Source organism: Python bivittatus, unplaced genomic scaffold (genome assembly GCF_059951505.1).
Source record: "Python bivittatus isolate LINGU-HERP-01145 unplaced genomic scaffold, Pbiv_v1 ctg000560_np1212, whole genome shotgun sequence".
Taxonomy (NCBI): domain Eukaryota; kingdom Metazoa; phylum Chordata; class Lepidosauria; order Squamata; family Pythonidae; genus Python; species Python bivittatus.
Genome location: NW_028277083.1, coordinates 10,165,904 through 10,185,366, shown reverse-complemented (window position 1 = coordinate 10,185,366; position 19,463 = coordinate 10,165,904). Strand labels below are relative to the sequence as shown.

The 19,463-nt window shown below is 42.3% G+C and overlaps 1 protein-coding gene across 2 annotated transcripts in view; it reads right to left on the bottom strand.

Annotated features, from left to right (window-relative positions):
* Nucleotides 1–19,463, bottom strand: part of ABCA3 (ATP binding cassette subfamily A member 3) — a 65,242-nt gene that overhangs the window by 19,420 nt on the left and 26,359 nt on the right. For both annotated transcript variants that reach the window (XM_088148172.1, XM_088148173.1), the window contains exons 5-19: nt 16,305–16,432; nt 15,270–15,435; nt 14,235–14,494; nt 12,514–12,630; nt 10,616–10,736; nt 9,316–9,489; nt 8,485–8,666; nt 7,775–7,921; nt 6,994–7,123; nt 6,000–6,154; nt 4,925–5,080; nt 4,148–4,358; nt 3,381–3,531; nt 1,987–2,085; nt 15–207 (exon numbers count right to left, since the gene is read on the bottom strand). In XM_088148172.1, the coding sequence (XP_088004298.1) occupies nt 15–207; nt 1,987–2,085; nt 3,381–3,531; nt 4,148–4,358; nt 4,925–5,080; nt 6,000–6,154; nt 6,994–7,123; nt 7,775–7,921; nt 8,485–8,666; nt 9,316–9,489; nt 10,616–10,736; nt 12,514–12,630; nt 14,235–14,494; nt 15,270–15,435; nt 16,305–16,432 (2,390 nt within the window). The remainder of the gene's footprint in view (nt 1–14; nt 208–1,986; nt 2,086–3,380; nt 3,532–4,147; nt 4,359–4,924; nt 5,081–5,999; nt 6,155–6,993; nt 7,124–7,774; nt 7,922–8,484; nt 8,667–9,315; nt 9,490–10,615; nt 10,737–12,513; nt 12,631–14,234; nt 14,495–15,269; nt 15,436–16,304; nt 16,433–19,463) is intronic.

Sequence of the window (19,463 nt, the reverse complement as noted above, 5' to 3'; positions counted from 1 at the left end):
GTATTAGAACCCACCCCTGTGTTCAGCTTAATATTGGAGCAATCTTCTGTGATGAGAGCCCCGTTGTCTTCTGTCATGCTGGTCAACCCACTCAGGCTGCTGGAATCATCCATGGCCCAATCATTGGATCGCCGTTCATGCTGGTACTGCAAAGCAGGCAACTGGGTAGCTTGGATGTCCATGCTGGAATCCACGAGCTTGCCAACTCTTCAAGAGAGAGACCACATCCATTGAAGGACCAAGGACGCTGCTATCCGCCAACTTAGATCTTTGGCCCCTTTCCCCCACAGTGTTGAGGAGACAGCAGCTCTCTGGGCTTCCAATCCAGAGTTCTTCCAACCTTACCTGGAGATACTGGAGGTGGAACCTAAGACCTCCACTTTCTGCATCCAAAACAGGGGTCTTATTACACTTGTAGCTCAGTAATAAGATGGACAACTGCTCTATGTAGCTTGATAGTGTTGACCCTCCAAGAGAAGAGACTATCTGTAGCTCAGAGTTGAACTGTGGAGTCCTTGGTGCTCTCTGAGCTTGGTTGTTGGCTTGCACACATTTCATCATCCAAGTAGGTAACATCATCAGTGCAAGCAAGCAACCAGGCTCAGAGAACACCAAGGACTCCACAATTTTGACACTGACAATCAGGAGCTGGATTAGAGTTTCAGGCCAGAACTTTCTCAACTTTTGTGGAGATGCTGGGGACCAAACCTTGAAAAGAAATTATCTATCCTTCTACTATGACTTTAAAATGATGCCACCTAATGGCTGGTTGTGGTTTTTAAAATAAAGTTATAGCACATTTCCCTTCAGGAAAAGAAATTAAAAAGGGAATGATGCCAGCTTTCTTGACCTCGTGGCCACAAAGACCTTTGAACTGTCTTTGACATTTCTGTTAAAGGTTCAGAGAGGCCAACAGCAGTTCCACAACATCTACACCGGCACATGCCTGGTGGTTGAAACAACATGCTTTGTGGAAACCTGCTTGCACATCTGATCTTTTTGAAACAGCTGTTTTTCCAGTAAGGCTGATTCTCATGTTGATTAGGAACTACCCCATTCTCTTTCTAGAAAAAAAGTCAACCCAAGGTGAGAGATGGGCATGTTTGGGCAAGAAAGAAGAAACAAAATCAGCCACTTGATACCAGAGGACAGGTTTCAGATCTGAGATTATCTGGGGGTTCACTGTCCGTTACAGTCTGCCGACTCTCTGTAACAACTGGAGATGTTGGGGAAGAGGAAGAGAGCCCAAGTTTTAAAAATTAATTAATTAATTAATTAATTGAAATTATTATGTTAGCTTTTCTTTGGGGAGCACTGGCTGCTTCCCAAAGAAGCATTCCTTTGTGCAATTGCACAAAGTCCATGCATTGCTGTGCTCCATCTAGAGTTCTCCTAGGCTTTCCCATAGCATCTTCTGTTTTTCTTGGTTGGAGAGAATCCATTAAGAAGAAGAAATAACCATAGTCCTCCTTTGCTGAAGCATGATTTCTTAAACAGACTTGCATTCCCATATCATACTATAACTCATAACCCACAATACACGGGTCCAAGCGATGTATTCTGATGCAAACATGCAAACCACATGATGCCTTAGCACAAGAAGTAAATCTGTCCCATACACAGCCTTCTTTTCTTGCAATGTTTGCAGCCTCCAATCTACACCAGACAATTTTTTAACCCCTTTAACAAAGCACATATTTCCCTGAGTCTAACCTTCCCTTATTTATCTTTCTCTATATTGTTTTAATCAAGCCATCCTCAAGACAGCTAACTGGGGAATTCTGAAAATGAGGTCCATACAAGCTGTAGGTGCCCACATTGGGAATGACTCTTCCCAGGAACACAGAATGTTACTTACCCCCACTCCCCAGTTCCTCCCATTTTATCTCCTAACAAGCCAATGGGAGGTGATCTTCTAAGAAGGGCCAACCCAAGCTCACCTTCCAAGCTCACCTGTCAAGCTCACCAATGTTCTCAAAGACTTACCTAAGGAAGACCTCCTCCATTGTAGTAACTGAGGCTCCATAACTGGCAATGCCCAGTTCTTCCCGGCGTAACTCCAGCTCTGTGAACAGAGCCTCAAATCTGGAAGGAAAAGTAGGTGAGAAGACTTGAATTCAGGCCACATTCATAGCAACATCTAGATTTCGAGATGCCCTTGGATAGCTCCCTTCATGTCAGTCTGAATGATTTTCTTTTTAAAAGGTTCTTTTACAGGTAGTCCTCATTTAACAACCATTCATTTAGTGACCATTCAAAGTTACAACGGTGCTAAAAAAAAGTGATTTACAACTGGTGCCCAAAGTTATGACCATCCCAGCATCCCTGCAGTCATGTGATCACGATCCAGGTGCTTGGCAACCAGCTTGCGCTTATGATGGTTGCAGTGTCCCAGGGTCACATGATCGCCACTTGCAAACTTCCCAGCTGGTTTCCAGCAAGCAAAAACAATGGGGAACCACATGATTTGCTTAACGACTGCACGATTTGCTTAACAAGCATGGTGATTTGCTTAATGACCGCTGCAAAAAAGATCATAAAATTGGGTCTGATTTGTTTAACAACCACCCCACTTAACAACCAATTTTCCGGCCCCTGTTGTGATCATTAAGCAAGGACTACCTGTACTAATTATAGCATTTAAATATGATAAGAAATTATAGGAGAAGGTGTGCTGAGAAATAAATCATAGCCTTTACTACCATCTTTATTTACAAGACAGGTCCTAAAGGTCTCAGAAAATAAAAGGGGAGAGAGTGATAATTTATTTGGAATTGGCTCCCTCTGTCAAAAAAGACCAAAATTGAGTAATTGGGAAATGCTGGATTGGGTGTGTGTGGGGGGGGGTGTAGGTAAACAGATGGTTTAAAATTCTTTTTAGCTATTGTGGGAGAAGCTATGATTTGTTTATCAAAGTCCAACCCTGCCCACCAGGTTCAAAAGCTTGGGAAACTCAGTTCTATGGCTATGGCTGTGTTTGTTCACACAACGTATGACAATCCATGTGAGCAAATCCCATTTAAGACTAACACAGTCTGCACACCCAGCTTCACTGTTCAGGGCAGTGTATCAATGCAAAATTGGGTTAAATCGAGTTAACCCATGATTGGAATAACCATGATCAGGTGTGGTATGGTTATGATGTGGTTAAGTGCATGGAGTTAAATGTATCAATCATGGTTAAGCACATCATGCAAGCCAAAGGTATACACTGCCAATGCATTATTCTCTAAGATAGCTTTCTTCAACCCAATGCTCTCCAGGTGGGTTGGATCCAACTCCCATCATTTCCATCCAGCCTTTGAGCGATGTAGTCTTGATGCTGTGGCAAAGTTGGACCCCACTAGTGCATCCCCCATAGTTATTAAGGGTGAGATTACTTGTGTGTACTCTCCTTGGGAAGGATGAAGGACAACTCTGCTCCCACATTGCTTTCAAGAGAGGCGTTGGGGACGTAATGGTAGATGAGGCGGGAGATCTCTCCAAGGTTGCAACAGGGCTCTTTCACCATCACCATGTGGTACCCAGCACCTGGAAAGGAAAGAAGATATTGACCTAGGAGCACCGGGTGGTTTTGTGGGATCATCCCTGCTTGTATGTCCTCATTAAAAGAGAGCTAATCTGAAAAGATGGCCACACTCAGCCAACCTTGGTTGATCTTGGAAAAGATAATCAGGCTTGGACGTGGTTAATATCCCAGAGCTGAGGGATAGACTTGGAAGTCAAACTTTCTGGAAGAAAGCAATGGGAAACTACTTCCATACTGTTACTAAGAAAACTACATGGAAAGTTCCTTAAAATCACCAAGAGCTGAATTCAGTTTGAAGGAGAACTTACTTTTTTAGTGAGGGGTAGTGGTTCTCCTAATCCTAACCCTAATCTGTGAAGCCCCAGACTCGGGATTCAGTTTGACCTTGGGTATGACTCTGGGCCTGTCAGTGTTCTTCAATCATAGAGTAGAGAGCCAGAGTGCCCCAACTGGAGCTTCTTAGATGAAATGCAGCATAGAAATGTAATCAATAAGTAAGAAATAAATTAAGACAGGAGCTCATGTCTGTCTTTATTCAGGCCACCCAAGGCAGCTCTGTTGCAGTGCAGATGGCTTCTCCTCAAGAGCCAGAGGTGGGCCCGGGAGGGATCTCCTCACCATATTTATGCTTGAGAAAGAGGGATGATCCACAGCACTGGAGCTCTCCCTTGGCCATAATGGCAATGCGGTCACCCAGCAGGTCTGCCTCATCCATGAAGTGGGTGGTGAGGAGGATGGTGCGGGTTCTCCTCTGCTGCTGCAAGAGCTCCCAAGTGGCTCGTCGTGAAACGGGGTCCATGCCTGAGGTAGGTTCATCCAGCATCACCACCTGCTCAATGCAGAGAACAGGTAGGTTGGGGAATATGGGAGTTGGGTGCAATCTAGTTGGCCTACTGTGACTGGAAGCCAGTTTCTGGGGTCTCAGGAAGAGAACTGGGGTGGTGTAAGTGTATTAGGGAGTTGGGCTAGGATCAGAGAGGAAGTCCCTGCTCAGCCACAGAGCCACAGAGCTCCGCTCAGTCTAATGACTCACTCTTAGTCCTGTCTGGTGCACAAGGTTGCTGTAATATGGGAAAATGTTGGGAGACCCAGATGGATACCACTTTCAACTTGCCAAAAAGGCAGGGTGCAAGGACCATAAAAAAATAACCAATGGGGTTTCCTGATCCTTCATTTAAATTTTAAATGAAGAGGGACCTTGATGGAAAAACAGTGCCTTCCTTTGTTCCAACTCAAGGTGGTGGAGATACTCAACCTTTCCACGTCCTCTTCTACAATGGGGAAAGAAAGCCTCAGTCCCCACCCACTCTTCAAGGCACCAAGACCAACAGACCATCTCAGAACCACTTGCACAGAAGTACAAGAATGAAAAGAAGAGACTCAACCCAGACTCACCTTGGAGTCCCCAATGAGAGCAATGGCAATAGAGAGCTTGCGTTTCATCCCTCCAGAGAGCGCCTTCGACAAAGTCCCACGTTTGTCTTGTAAGTTGAGGATGTGCAGGATATGGGTGATCTCCCCTGGGCATTTTTCAGCAAGGAACCCTTTCAGCTGAGGTGGAACAGAAAGAAAAAGGTCTTAGGCCTGGATCTGGCATTATGATTCTATCGATGCTGTTATTGCACTTTCACTTCATTCAAAGAGCAAGTTCCTCTGAAGAGGGACAAATAAATAAATAGTCCACACTTTAATAGGTCAATGACAGCATGTCATTGCCTTACAGGCACAAGAGGACCCTCACAAATATATTCATGGCTCAAATAAGCAGAGGAATTCTTAGTCCGTTCTAGCTCGAATCTGTACAGTATTCATCTTGTAATCATTGCCGTTGCTCAAGAATGTATATCAGTGCCCATTCTACACAGTAGGGCTGGCAACGCAGCGATTGTGACCACAAGCTGCCTGCCACCATCTTCCAGAAGCCTCTCTTCAGGGTCCTGAAATCTCCTGCACTCTTGTGACCTTGCTCCCAAATTATGCAAAATCCGGCACATCTCAGGTCCATACGAATTCAGACCACTTGACCAAACATGATTATGCCCATCTAGGCCAGTCCTCTAGAAAAAGCTATTGGAAATCCTGGTCCCTCAGGAGATCCATTGACCCTCACCTTCCAGAATATTTTCCCACTAGCAGTATGGCTCGTTCTGAAACTTCTTTCATTTAGAAAGGCCCCCCAAAACTGGCCCATACTTTGGTTGCTGGGTGACCACTATTTATACTTTGGGAAATGGCAAATAAGTAAATAAACACATTTCTCCTAGTTTGGACAAAATGGACAAGTGGCATCTGGGCTTAGAAAAGATTGACAACCTTTACAGTGCAAAAACAGTTACATGTCTGCAGTCCAGTCATGCCACATCATAAATATCTTGTAACCATACAACTTCTGCAGGCTGCATCTGGGGTAATGAGTGGATCCCAGAAGGCAGAGACTACAGAAATTCAGTAAACATTGATCAAAGATTACCCCAGAGTAGAAGTAAAGATGCTCTTCTACCGTCATGTGGTCAAAGAGGACATCATGCTGAGGACAAAGACCTAGACTTTTTCGGATGAGAACCATGTCCTGGGAGATTTCATAGCCATTGATGTATGCCTGTCCACTTGTTGGAGGATACAGTCCTATGAAACAGCGGCCAAGGAGAAAAAGGGGACACTGTTTTCAGATTAGGGCCAAATCTAACTCCAAGCTACTCTGTATCATGTAAGAATGGGCAACCATAGAAGTCTGAATTATTTATAAATAAATAAATAAATAAATCTAGAACAAGGAGATTTAAGAGATATTAGAATGAATGGGAAGAAATTAGCCACGATTATTAAATCCCACTGTTTCCAATAGGTCAACTCTAAAGGTAACTAAACTGACATTCAACCTCTTGCTGTGCTCCATCAGTGCAGACTAGCAGTGAAACCAATGCACAATATTAACTGGGTCTAAAATCAACTTTGCATAATCTCTAAATCAGTGTTTGTCAACCTTGGCCACTAGAAGATGGGTGGACTTCAACTCCCAGAATTCCCCAGCCAGCCATGCTGGCTGGGGAATTCTGGGAGTTGAAGTCCACCCATCTTCAAGTGGCCAAGGTTGAGAAGCATGGCTCTAGATGCTTTGCGAGCCCTGTGTTCTTTGTAATTCCAACTAGAATAGATGATGAATTAATTTGAGGGTCAGACATCTCTCTTAACATGACTAAGCACCATCTCTCCTCCCCAGCAACAAACATAACAATAACAAATGAATTTGCCAAGAAGCTGCTGCCTTTTCATGCCCGCTGCACAACAGTAGGACCGACTCTGCTTCCAGCTCTCCAGTAAAACTAAGGTTTTCTTAGAATCCTGTTTAAAAGATACTGTTTCTTTTGTTCATATGGGAGCTGTAGGACATTGGGAATCAGAGGCCAACTGTCTGCTTAAATGATATTGCCTGAGTTCCAGATCCAAGCTAGGCCCAGCCTCACCTGTCAGCATGGACAGCGTGGTAGTTTTCCCAGCCCCATTGTGTCCAAGAAGGACAGTGATCTGCCCTTCGTACATATTAAGAGTCAGGTCCTTCACAACTTCTCTGGTTTTGTTTCCCACCTTGAACACCTGCAGAAAGGCAAGAAGAAAGATAAAGACAGAGACATTTGAGGGCCTATTTCTACAACGGCTTCGGCCAAAATGCCCTGGAAGCATTACTATATCCAAGTTATGCTGCTTAGAGTCAAATGTCTGAAGGGGCATAAAAGTACTTGTATTAAAATAAATAAGACCTTCAGGAGCCACTTGGGTTTTATGGGCATGAATTGGGGTCAGGGGTCCAGAACATGCCTTGAGAGGTATCTCATGATGCAGAGATTTCTCCAGGTGCCTCCCCCTTTGGTGCATCCAGTAGCTGGAGGAAGATTCTGTGCACATAAGCACATAGGAAGGAAGCTCTTCCAGCTACTAGCTATGTCAGCAGAGAGAAGCAAGAAGAAGAACTCCTTCCTGAAGGAGCTCTTTGTACAACCCCGGCCAGTTTTATGGGAGATCTGTGGCTCCCACTGCAACACGAGCACCTTGTTTTCTTTTCTGGAAAGCCCACATGGTTCTACAGCGTTTTATTTTGCTCAAACAAATACATGCCTATTTTTCTTAGGAAGTGGTCTAAAAGTCACAACTTAATCTGTCCATGAAAGAAGCCCTCCCAAACAACCCAACTGCCACAACCATATCCAGATTTTGTACTTAGGAGGGAAGCAACCAGCAGGAGCTCACCTTGGAAAGATGCTTGATTTTTATTCCTGACACCAAGTCTGAAGGCTCCTCCTCTATGAATTGACTTTTCAAGGCCTTTTCTGGGTCTTCCTCTTCTTCCTTCTCTTTCCCCAAAACTGTCTGGGGGCTCCCACACCAATAAGAAGGCTAAAGTATCAAAAGAGAAACCATCACTCCTTTCTAAAGAACTGATCCAAGGAGGAAAATCAGAAGGTTCTTTTGAAAGTCTACAACTTCTCCTCCTCTACAGCAGGAAATGTTCATCACACAGGGCTTTTAAAAGCAGCAAACCCATTTCTACAGGCTTTGAAACCCACCTTTCCAACCAGAAAGCCAAAGACAGGCTTTTCAAACATTCACACATGAAAAGCCCAAAGTACATGTTACTGTGAAATGCATTTCTAATCTTAATAGTCTATTGATTGATTATGTGCCATTAAGTTGGTGTTGACTCTTAGTTGTCCCACAGATAGATTTTCTACAGGAGGATTTGTCCTCAACCTGATTAACAATCCCTTACAAGGATAAGATCTAGACACCTTAAGTGCTCACAATACAACTCATATCAACGTTGACAAAGCAATGGCTAGAATTGTAAATGCCTTTACTAACACACGGCTTGGAATGTATGTTGGTTAACTGTTCTCCCTGATAAAAGAATTAATCCAAACATGTAGGAGAAGGAATAAATACTGATGCCCAGTGCTTACCATGATAAAGAAATACCAGGGCTGTGGAATGCCATATTCTCCAGGAAATACAGTCTCCATGTACCAAGCCACCAAGCCATACATCCCAGAATCCAGGAGTAGCATACCCAGGACATGGGCCATTGTGAAGTTATCATCTACGCTGATGGCCTTCATCAGGTTTTCCCACTGCACTCCCGTGCCTGGAAAACACAAGCTCTCTTTTATATCCCCAAATGAGGAGCCTACCACAAGGATTCCCCCCCCCCCACATCCCTGCCAATGGATAAGAAAATGGGAAGATTTGCTGAGGTCAGGATAGCTTGGGAAATATTTCTTTCCCTCTTCTTATCCTATTCCCCAGTTAGCAATCTAAACAATTTGCTTTGCTATGCTTTACCATTGTACGCTCCATGAATGTGGAGGATATTAGTCCATTCAGAGCATGCTGGCTGGAGAATTCTGGGAGTTGAAGTCCACCCGTCTTCAAGTGCCCAAGTTTGAGAAACACTGGTTTAGAGTATATTCCGCATGTGAACATTTGCTAGTACAGAACATTTTGAGAATGCAAAGCAGAGTTCACAGGCAGAGATAGTTGACCTAGAGCAAGTTTCTCAACCTTGGTAGCTTGAAGGTGTGTGGACTTCAACTCCCAGAATTCCCCAGCCAGCATAGCTGGCTAGGGAATTCTGGGAGTTGAAGTCCACACATCCTCCAGTTGCCAAGGTTGAGAAACAGTGGTATATAAAAATAATATTCTTGGCACTGTAACCTCAGATATTGGAACCCAACTTATAGGGGGAAACACTGAAGAAGGCATCTCATCCCAGGTCTTGGAGAAGCTGCACTCACCTTTCCCTTCAAACATGCCGATCAGCTGTGCCCCCATGGCCATGGCGACGTTGGAGATAAGGCAGGATGAGACTTTCTGGCTGTGAGTCATGTGGTCGTAGCGCGGGGAGATAAAAAAGTACGGAATGTAGGAGAAAAAATAGAGGAACCCTCCCGCAGCTGCGGCTACATTTGCTGCAAACACAAAGTGGATATTGACTGTAAAAAGAATCAACAGGGCTTTGTGGCATTTGGAGAGCCAATGCATTTGTCACAGACCGAGTGCAAACCCAGGGAGGTTGGACCAGAGGGAAGGAAGGACAAGGGACAGCTGTTCCCCACATCGCCGGGAAGGGACTAGCTAATGAGTGGAGGTGGGGAATTTTGCACTGCATTACAAGCTTCTTCCTCTTCTTTTTTCAAACATTTTTTATTAAAGATTTTCACAAAAGTCAAAGATAAACATGAAATTATCTAGAGTGAAATTAAAAAAGAAAGAAAGAAAAAAGATAAAAGATAAAAGAAGTAGAACAGACAATGGAGGAAGGGAAGGGAAGGGAAGGGAAGGGAAGGGAAGAGAAGAGAAGAGAAGAGAAGAGAAGAGAAGAGAAGAGAAGAGAAGAGAAGAGAAGAGAAGAGAAGAGAAGAGAAGAGAAGAGAAGAGAAGAGAAGAGAAGAGAAGAGAAGAGAAGAGAAGGAGTGGCTTCTGATCTTCTTTACAGCACTTACAAACAAATTGATTATCTCTTCTCCCTCTTTAAAGTTACAACATGGTTCTTTTCTTCCCATATTCAACCCTGTTTAATCAGCCAATCCATAAGTCACCAATTCATTTTTTTCCATTTTCAGTGAAAAGCCCATAAGGGGTTTCCAATCTTTTAAAAAAGTACTTGTTGTCTTATCCCAGATTAAACAGGTCTGCAGGGCCTGTAATATTTCCAAATGTGACAAGCAAATGTGGTTGCTGAAAGGCAAGTAAAATTTGTCCATGCAGATAAGGTAGGTAGGAAAGAATACTGTCTCTGTCTATATCCCATATTTTCATTTTTTAAACTGTTGGTAATACTGATAAAGCTATGATGGGTCAAACATGATTAATACTCAGATGGGAGACTACCAGAGAGTCCCAGGGCTCCCACAGAAAGAAAAAACACAACCCAGCACAAGGTAGGGGTGAACCCCTTCTGTATGATCATCAAGAAAATGTCCATGTGGTCGCCCAGAGTCAAGCTGTTATGTAATAGGGAAAGAGAGCAGCTCAACTGGGATTGTGTGAATAGGCAGCCCAACAGGAAGCAACAGTAGGAACTCTCTTGCTCACCTTTTGAAAAGAACGTGCTGACCATGAAGCTGAAGGAGATGGTTGAGATGGAAAACACTGCTAGGAAGGTAAACACCAGAGTTGGGTCACTGTTTGGCAACACTGCTCCCTGTTCGCTCACCTGCAAACATGGAAGGCTTTCAGTAAGTTCTCCTACTCTTTCAGGGCTCATCCCAAAAATATGAAACGAAGAAAGTCCAAATATGGAAGAAAAATGGGCAAGTAGGGATCACAGAGGCTCCATCTTTCCTCCAGCCATGCAAGCGTCACTGGAGGAAAATCCTGGGGGCCCAAAACAGACCAGAGTCTGGAGAGCGATGTAATGATTAAGGCTGAACATCCATCAGTTGATTAATCCACCAAAGTTGATTAAGTGGAGTGAATCAACCTTAATCAGAAAAGGCACACTCTATCAGTTTGGATACATGTAATTATAGTCACATTCTAGTATCAATGTTTTGTTATTATATTATTATTATTCAATGATGATGATGATGATGATCATCATCATCATTTGGATTCTGGGTTATTTCAGAAATTTCAGAGAAAAGATGTTCTTTTTTCTTAGAACAGGGTCACACATTTTATGTACAATGTTTCCAAAAGGCCCTTGAACTGACATTCTGGCAATACAAAAATATATTTCACAGTAATTAATCATTAGAAGTCACAGGGTTAATGATGTTCTAACTGGTTGTCATAACAGAAAATGCCTTTTATTCACATGGAAACGTTAAACATTTAACCCTCATGGAAACCAACAGAATGGGCCAAGAGACTGATGTGGCTGAAGCATTCAACGTTTCTATTTTCCTCCTTAAAATGAACGATGAGATGCTCAAACTGGATGGCTGCAAGATGCTGGAAATGTGGTGAAATTTAGCTGGCATTTTTTCAAGATCTGACTCACCTCTCGCAGCTACTATAAACACTTGAGAGGGAAGTAGCACTATCTCAGCAAAAATATTTCCTTGTAAGTTCATGGACACTTCAGAGGGGCAGATTTAGATTGAGAAATGGGGGTGGGGAGAGAAAAGGGTGAACGTGCTCCCCAAACCCCATCCAGCTGCCTTTACCACTTATAAGGATTTGCATCATCCTGCCCAAGCCCTAACAAATGCTTCTGTCCTTCATGAGATGACTATCAAGGTAGACAATGGACATGTTTAACATCTCCTGGAAGATGGTGGCCTTTGGTGGCAATACCATAAAGTTCAACAATTCTGGAAAATGATTCACTCTAGTTTAAAACAAATCTTAAAAACGGAATTCCCATTTCAACCTACAATATTCCTAGTAAACTTTTCTAAACCATATATCCCCTCAAAGCATACTGAATTAATTCTATGTATGCTAACTGCTGCAAGGATACCATATGTTCTTACTGGAAAGGTCATCTGATCCTTTCAGTGGAAGAATGGCTAACTGTGCTGGGGGAAGATGTTTCCATGTTGAGAATAATTCCCTACCTTAAAAGCAAATGTAACAGATTTCAGCTCAAACTGGAAACCATTCTTAGATTATAATTTAAAACAGGGATTAGTACCACATCAAAAATTTGGATTTTTCTATGCCCAGAATCTATATTTATGAGATTCTTAGTAATATTTTTAGGTACAATTTAGCTGCCTATATTTATATTGCATTTATCATGGTTTTTGATGCTTATTTTAAGCTTATATTCAATAGTGATTCTTAGTCCCTTAATGGGATGTATACAATATATGGAACTATTCATGACTAATCAATATTAGAAAAAGCTATAACTTCCACGACATTTTTAAATCCTTGGTTTATTTATCTGTACTATATTCTTTTATTTTTTCCATGTTCTTTCTTGTATTTGTTTATATATTTTCTTCAAAGGGTTCAATTAAAAAAAAAATGAAGATGCTCACCTTGACACAGAAGAGGATGGTCACAAAGAAGATGGACACTAAGAGGAAAAGGAAGAACAGGAGGAACCATGCGCTCCAGTGTAGCCAGTTACTTAGACCCATCATTCTCATGTACTCCTGTGGACACAAAATTCCACATAGAACCATACAGTGGGAAAGACGCTTCTCACTCTTGCAATGTCTTCTTGACATTAGGGGCATTGCAGGTGGGTGGGGGCAAAAAAGTCAAGATGGTGACTGAGACCGTGTAACTGAATGTACCTCTTCTAAATTGCAGTGCAAGGAGTGGGGCTTTGACTTGATTTTTTGACCCCTTTCCAGATTCCCCTGTATAACATCTTTAATCTATTTACTTTTTAAAAATATTATATATATAAATATATATATTTATAATATAATATATATAATATATTTATAATATAATATATATAATATATTTATAATATAATATATATAATATATAATATAATATAATATAAAAAATATAAAAATATTTTTTTAAGTATATATATATATATTTTAAAAAGTATATATATATATATATATATATATATCTCCTTTGTTTTAAAAAGAGAGAACAGCTTACAAGAAAATGCAGACAAAACTGGATGAAAACCAACGATTAGAACTGACATTTAAAATCGCTATGAAACATACAAAATAAAATAAGCATTTTATAAATGTATAAAATATAAATCAACAGAGGATTAAATAAAATACATTGATTGAAGCACAAACCATTTCTCACTTCCCCATAGCCTCATCTTGAACAATTCAACTTTTTTGAGTACAGAAGCCCCCCCACCCATCCCCACCCCTGGGTCATGAAAGGAAGTCATTCAAGCTAGACTTTTAATTCTCATGGACAACTGCCTCTAGCTGCCATGGTTGGAGGTGGACTACAACTCCCATCACCCAATCCAGAGCAGCTGAAAGTTTTTCTAAGTCAGGGAGAGTTGTTGTAGAACCCTTTGCTTCAGAATCTGTGTGCAGAAAATACTAAATACAAGCAGCTTAGTGTATTCAAGCATGAAAACAAACATGAGGCTGTTTGTTAAATCTAAATTCTGTGCTGAGATCCCTGCCAGAAAAAAGGGTCATTTTTACATCCACGTATTATGCACTTTGCCACATTTATTTTGCCTTCTTCTGCTAATCAACAGGAAGGAGCAAAAATCTACATTTAAATGCCGATTTAATCATCCCTCTGAGCTCTCTGCATTTTTTAAATAGGCATTTGCACATTTGTTCTTCAAGGCTATTTGCACACTTACCACATGGAATAGAAGCTTTGTCTGCCTTAAAATAAAGCCAGGTTCTCAAGACGTTGCAGCCTCAATGCTTGGTTAGCACCAAATGCTAAGCCAAGATTGTTAAACTATGTTTATTTTGACATCAAACTAAGTCATCATGGGTGAGTTTGTGCTTCACACCAAGACAAAAGCAGACAAACCACAGAATGGTTTAGCATTAGTTGTAAACCAGGCCATGAGTTCTCCTGATTCTCTCTCTCCTTCTCTCTCTTTCTTTCTTTTCTCATTTTTTTAAATGCCACAATTCTCAGGATAAGTTCTGGAATTCCAGATTCCAAAGTTCAACAGGCATTTGATGCAACTGAAGATACTGTTGCAGCAAATGAAGGAACAGGCTTCCTCCAGTGGTTGGGCTGGCCAACCAACAGGGCTGGCCCTTCCAAACCCCAGAGCTGATCCTTCCATTACCTTCAGCTTCTTCTCTTTCTCATGCACCACAGCACGGACAATGTTGAGGGAGGTATAGGTGAAGCTCAGCATGAGTAACAAGGGGAGCTGGTTCTGAATAGCCAAGAGGAAGAGGTCATTCACGTAAGGAGGATAGGGAAAGCGCTGAACAGTCACGGTCACCCGATCCAGCAGATCAGCAGTAGTTGTGTTGGCGTGATACTGAATGATTGCCTTATCCACCAAATGTTGCACTGCAAGGAAACCTTCACGGAAGTACCCTAACAAAACAAGAGAAAGGAGGCCTTGTGAAAACAGGTACTATGAAATTCAGGTGGCGGCATCTGATAGGTCTTCCCTGATCTTGGAAGTTAAGTGGGATCAGGCTTGGTTAGTGTTTGGAGGGGAAACTATATGAAATATCAAAGCTATAAGCTAGAGTAGTCAAGAGCACACCCCATAAAAAAGTGCATGATGAAATGTTTTCCTGCTTGCTGTCAAGAAAATGACACCATCCTGACTAGGTAGTCACCAGAAGCCTGGCAAGATGTGAAGGAGATGTCATTGTTTCAGTGTTTTAAAAGTTTATTTACTTATTTACTTTCTTCATTTGATTTATATCCCATTTTTCCTCCAAGAGTTCAAGGTAGCTTCATTGTATGTCTTCATTTTATCTCCACAACAGCAACCCAGTGAAGTAGGCTGGGTTGAGAGACAGCCGAATGATACCCACTCACTTTCCAAAACTAAGGGTGGAACTGAACCTGGATTCCCTTAATTCTAGTTCAACACTTTAGCCACATCATCACATTTTATGCCAACTTTGTGTTTCACAAGAATGTTCCTTGGGGTGGGGAGGGTATACAGCAAAGGTTCTAGAGGCTCGTTACAAGGCCTGTGCACTCTGGGAGCTTCAAGTAAATAAATATCTCATGCTGTACAGAACATGAAAGATCTCTGCCTAAGTCAGAGGTAGAAGACAGGTCCTCATGTTTCCAGGTCCTCCTGAGGATCTGGTGAACTTCCAACGTAAAGTCACCATTGGGAAAAGATTACCTGGTGTGCCTCCATCATCACTTTTTGCCTCTCGGGGTCCTGGTAACTGGAACAATGGGAAGAGGTAGTTTGTGTTCCAGTCTCGATCCAAGTTGGGGTTCAACCCTGTCCTCTCACTCTGAGGAGCATTTCTAGGGCTATATTTGAAACGTAGCTGGTAACTGACCTGCAGACAAATCATAACCAGACCAACATCAAGGACGTGAGAAGAGTCTATGACGTTCCTCAAGGGTGCATCTAAAGCAAGTTGCATTGAACCTGTTGCTGGCCTGGAATGATTAACACAAAATCCAGGCCAGGTGTTGTTAATAAATGTGTGTCCTCCTCTACCACGTTCTGTACATCTGGATGAGCATCTGCTTTGATGGCAGAGGGTCATAGTAAATATTTGGGGGGAGAGAAACGCTATTTTTAAAAATTATTTATTATTAAATTTGTATGCCGCCCATCTCCCCCCAGCGGGTGACTCTGGGCGGCTCCCAACAGGTGACTCTGGGCGGCTATGCAAAGCAGGCAGAGCTACAGTATGTCATGTTTGTGGATTTTCTGCCCCCCCTCCCAGTTTATTTTTTTCTTAAACTAAGTTAAACCTCATGGTTTATACCATGATTTCCAGGTATTTCCTGGAAATCATGTTACCTATTTGCAGTGATTCCCATTAGGAGAAGGCTCTAGGAGCCAGAAAGGATTCAGGGAGCCATTATCTACAATAATTATAATAATTATTATTAATAATTAGCTAAGGGTTCGAGCTGGAAAATGGAATGTATGGAAAACATAAAGGATTTGAACATGGTACATAAGCATCCATGCATATTTGTAGGCACCATATTTTACGTGCTTACTAATATGCCTCGATGCGTATGCACCAGAAATAACGTGCAAATGCCTTACATTTTCCATAGGAATTCCCCTAGACGTATACATCTCCATTCAAACATCTAGCCTTCTTCATTCCTGGGTAAGAGACTATCATGCACCAACTTGAGAGCTGAGAAGGAATGCCTGAGGAGACCAATCAAGAAAACATCATACCTGGAGTGGCAAGGGATCCTGACTGTTAGCCAAACAGTTCTCAAAAACCAGTCCTGCCAGAACATTGCCTGAATGGTTATCAAACCTGATGTAGTGTTCAAAGTCTTTTTCTGATGGAAACCCTCGAGCTATGGAGTGAAACAGAAACCACACAGTGAAAAGGAGGCCCCTCCAAGGAAAACATTGTCATCCACCTAACCCAGCAGAGGACAAACTCAAATCAATGATTAACATAGCAATGGTTTCAGAATCACATAATTCAGTAATTGTATTTGGAGTATTGTAAACAGCTGTTGCTGTATCATGCTGGCTTTGCAGGTTGCTCTACAGGATTTGGTTCTGTTAGGTGTAATGCTCTGATGCCTATCTGATTTATTTATATTTATATTTCGAATTTAGACACCGCCCATCTCATGAGGAAGTGACTCTGGGCGGTTTACAATAAATTGAAATTATTGAAGTTAGAATGAGTCTACAGCACCTCAAACAAATCACTTGAGGCACAAATGATCAGGCTCAAATTATCCTACTTTGAACACATGCTGGGAAAAATGGGAGGAAAGAGAAGAGGAGGATGACCAGCAGCAAGGTGGATGGACTGAATCAGTGGTGATGAGTGCACCATTGGGAGACTTGAAAGAATAGGTTAGTGCAGTGTTTCTCAACCTTGGCAACTTTAAGATGAGTGGACTTCAATTCCCAGAATTCTGGGAGTTGAAGTCCACTCATCTTAAAGTTGCTAAGGTTGAGAAACACTGGGTTAGGGATAGATCATCATGGAGAAGATCCATCTAGGTGGTCACTAGAAGTGGAAAATAATTTGATGGCACATAATCAATCAATCAATGGTTCCTTTTCAGACTGAGACTTTTTATTAAAAGGTATCAGCTTTCATGAACGACAACTCATTTCATCAGATACGTAAAGAGGAAGGAAGGTGACCTTGACGGAAATACACAGGAACTGTTTCCCAGGCCAAAGGGGCTAAAATATTTTTTTTGAGTCCAGGACAATGAGATAACATTCAGAAGTGGCCCAGGCAGATGCTATCCTAACTCACTAGATTATGATAGAAGGAGAAGGAGGTCCAGCACAATCAGGCTTGCAAGACTCTGTTCTTATAGCCAATCTCAATAAAGATAGTTTTAGCCCTCCTGTAGATTTGATTTCCTGGTTTGGTTTACCTAGTGGGGCTGATAGATTTCACCTGGGCAACGTGGAAGGTTTGATACAAGAGTGAAATAAGGTTGCTCTGTACAGTACTCATTGTGGTTTCAATAAAATAAGACACGGATAACTGCTTCAACTGTAACTGACTTGCACAGGCATGTTCACTCCTCTATTAAATCAACCTTCCGCAAGATAGCTCGTAATACCGGGAGTCCCTGGGTTAAGAATATCCAGTTTACAGACATCCCATAGTTAAGAACGGAGCGTACTGTAGCAAAATTCGAGTTAAATCCACAATGATTTGAGTTCATTACACAGTACTATTTATACAGCATGATACAATAATATTGATCAGGCTTATGTACAAATGTGACTTAAGGGCAGACCTTGGGAATGGAACTCGTTCTTAAATTGGGGACTACCTGTACTTTAAACTATGTTTGAAAGAATCTGGGCAATTCCAAAAAGAGACAGTTAGCTGCCTCCAGACTGATAGTTAGTCTCCAAGGCTTAAAGCCATTAGAAACTACAATGAGATAATTTTGCATACCTACATCCATAGCACGTTTGAGAACCTTTCTAGGTACATTGCATTGACTGACGACAAGAACTCTGCTGAAAGGCTGTATCTCAGCAGTGTGTTTGCTGAGGCTTTCTTCCAGGCCAAACAATATTTATTAAGGGCTGTTAGGGGAGCCAAGCTAAAACTGAAGAACACCAACCAAGCATGAGTCTCCATTCTTTGAGGGACATTGATTAGAAGAACCTCAAAACTATTGCGCCATTTCTCTGTGTCCATGAAAAAATGATTGGTCACTATTTAAAACACTTTACAGTGGAACCTCGGTTTACGAACTTAATTCGTTCCGTGACTCTGGTCGCACCCTGAATTGGTCGCAACCCGAAGGAAATTTCCCCATAAGGTTCAATGTAATTACCATTAATCTGTTCTGGCGTGGAGGACAGGGAGGCGGCTATTGCTTGGAGGGAGAGTCCCCCTCCCTACGACCACGTGTCAGGGGCAAAAAATGGCCGCGGACCACGTGTCAGGGGCAGAAAAATGGCTGCGGACCACGTGTCAGGGGCGGAAAAATGGCCGCGGACCACGTGTCGGGGCAGAAAATGGCCGCGGACCACGTGTCGGGGTGGAAAAATGGCCGCAGACCACGTGTCGGGGCGGAAAATGGCCATGGACCACGTGTCGGGGCGGAAAAATGGCTGCGGACCGTGTCACGGGAGGGAAAATGGCCACATATCCTGTTCATACCCCGAGGCGGAGTTCGCAAACTGAGGTAAATTTTTGCGGCCGGAGCTGGTTGTAACCCAAAAAGTTCGTTAACAGAGGCGTTCGTAACCCGAGGTACCACTGTACTTGTTTGAGGTTATTGTCCTGACTTTGACAGTTGCATGATCTCTTAGTAAATATTATGATCTTAGTTTTCTCATCATTAATATGAAGGTGGTTACCAGAGTAATATTGACATGGGATCCTCAAGGTTCTCCTAAGACCAACTTAGGAGATAGAACAATCACAACTTTGGCACAGAACTGGACTGAAGTCGCTTATCAACCAGCTGAAATGGTGGAGAGCAGATTGCACAGATCCTTGACTACGGAATTAATATACAAATTAAACTGTGAGTGGGCCCCTAAATAACCCAGCCTGACACTTTCTTGTGAGGGAAAAGAGCTTGAAGGCTGCCCCTGATGGCTGTATCTTAAGACCCTGGCCTAGAATTTCATGTAATTTGTAGATGTGTAGGAATGGCCTTCTATCATTCTTTGCAGCCATAAGTTTTTCTCAAAATGTTTCTCTGGAGTTGGAATCAAGAGCAGGTTTAATGCTGCACAGAGTGACATGGAGAGCTGTGAATATCTTTTTCCACCAAAATGGCCAAACACTCAGCTAAGAGGGCTTCAAATAAGTCCCTGGGTCTTGTGGATTCATCTGGAATGTTATAATGTCATCAAAATGAAATGCCCATCTGT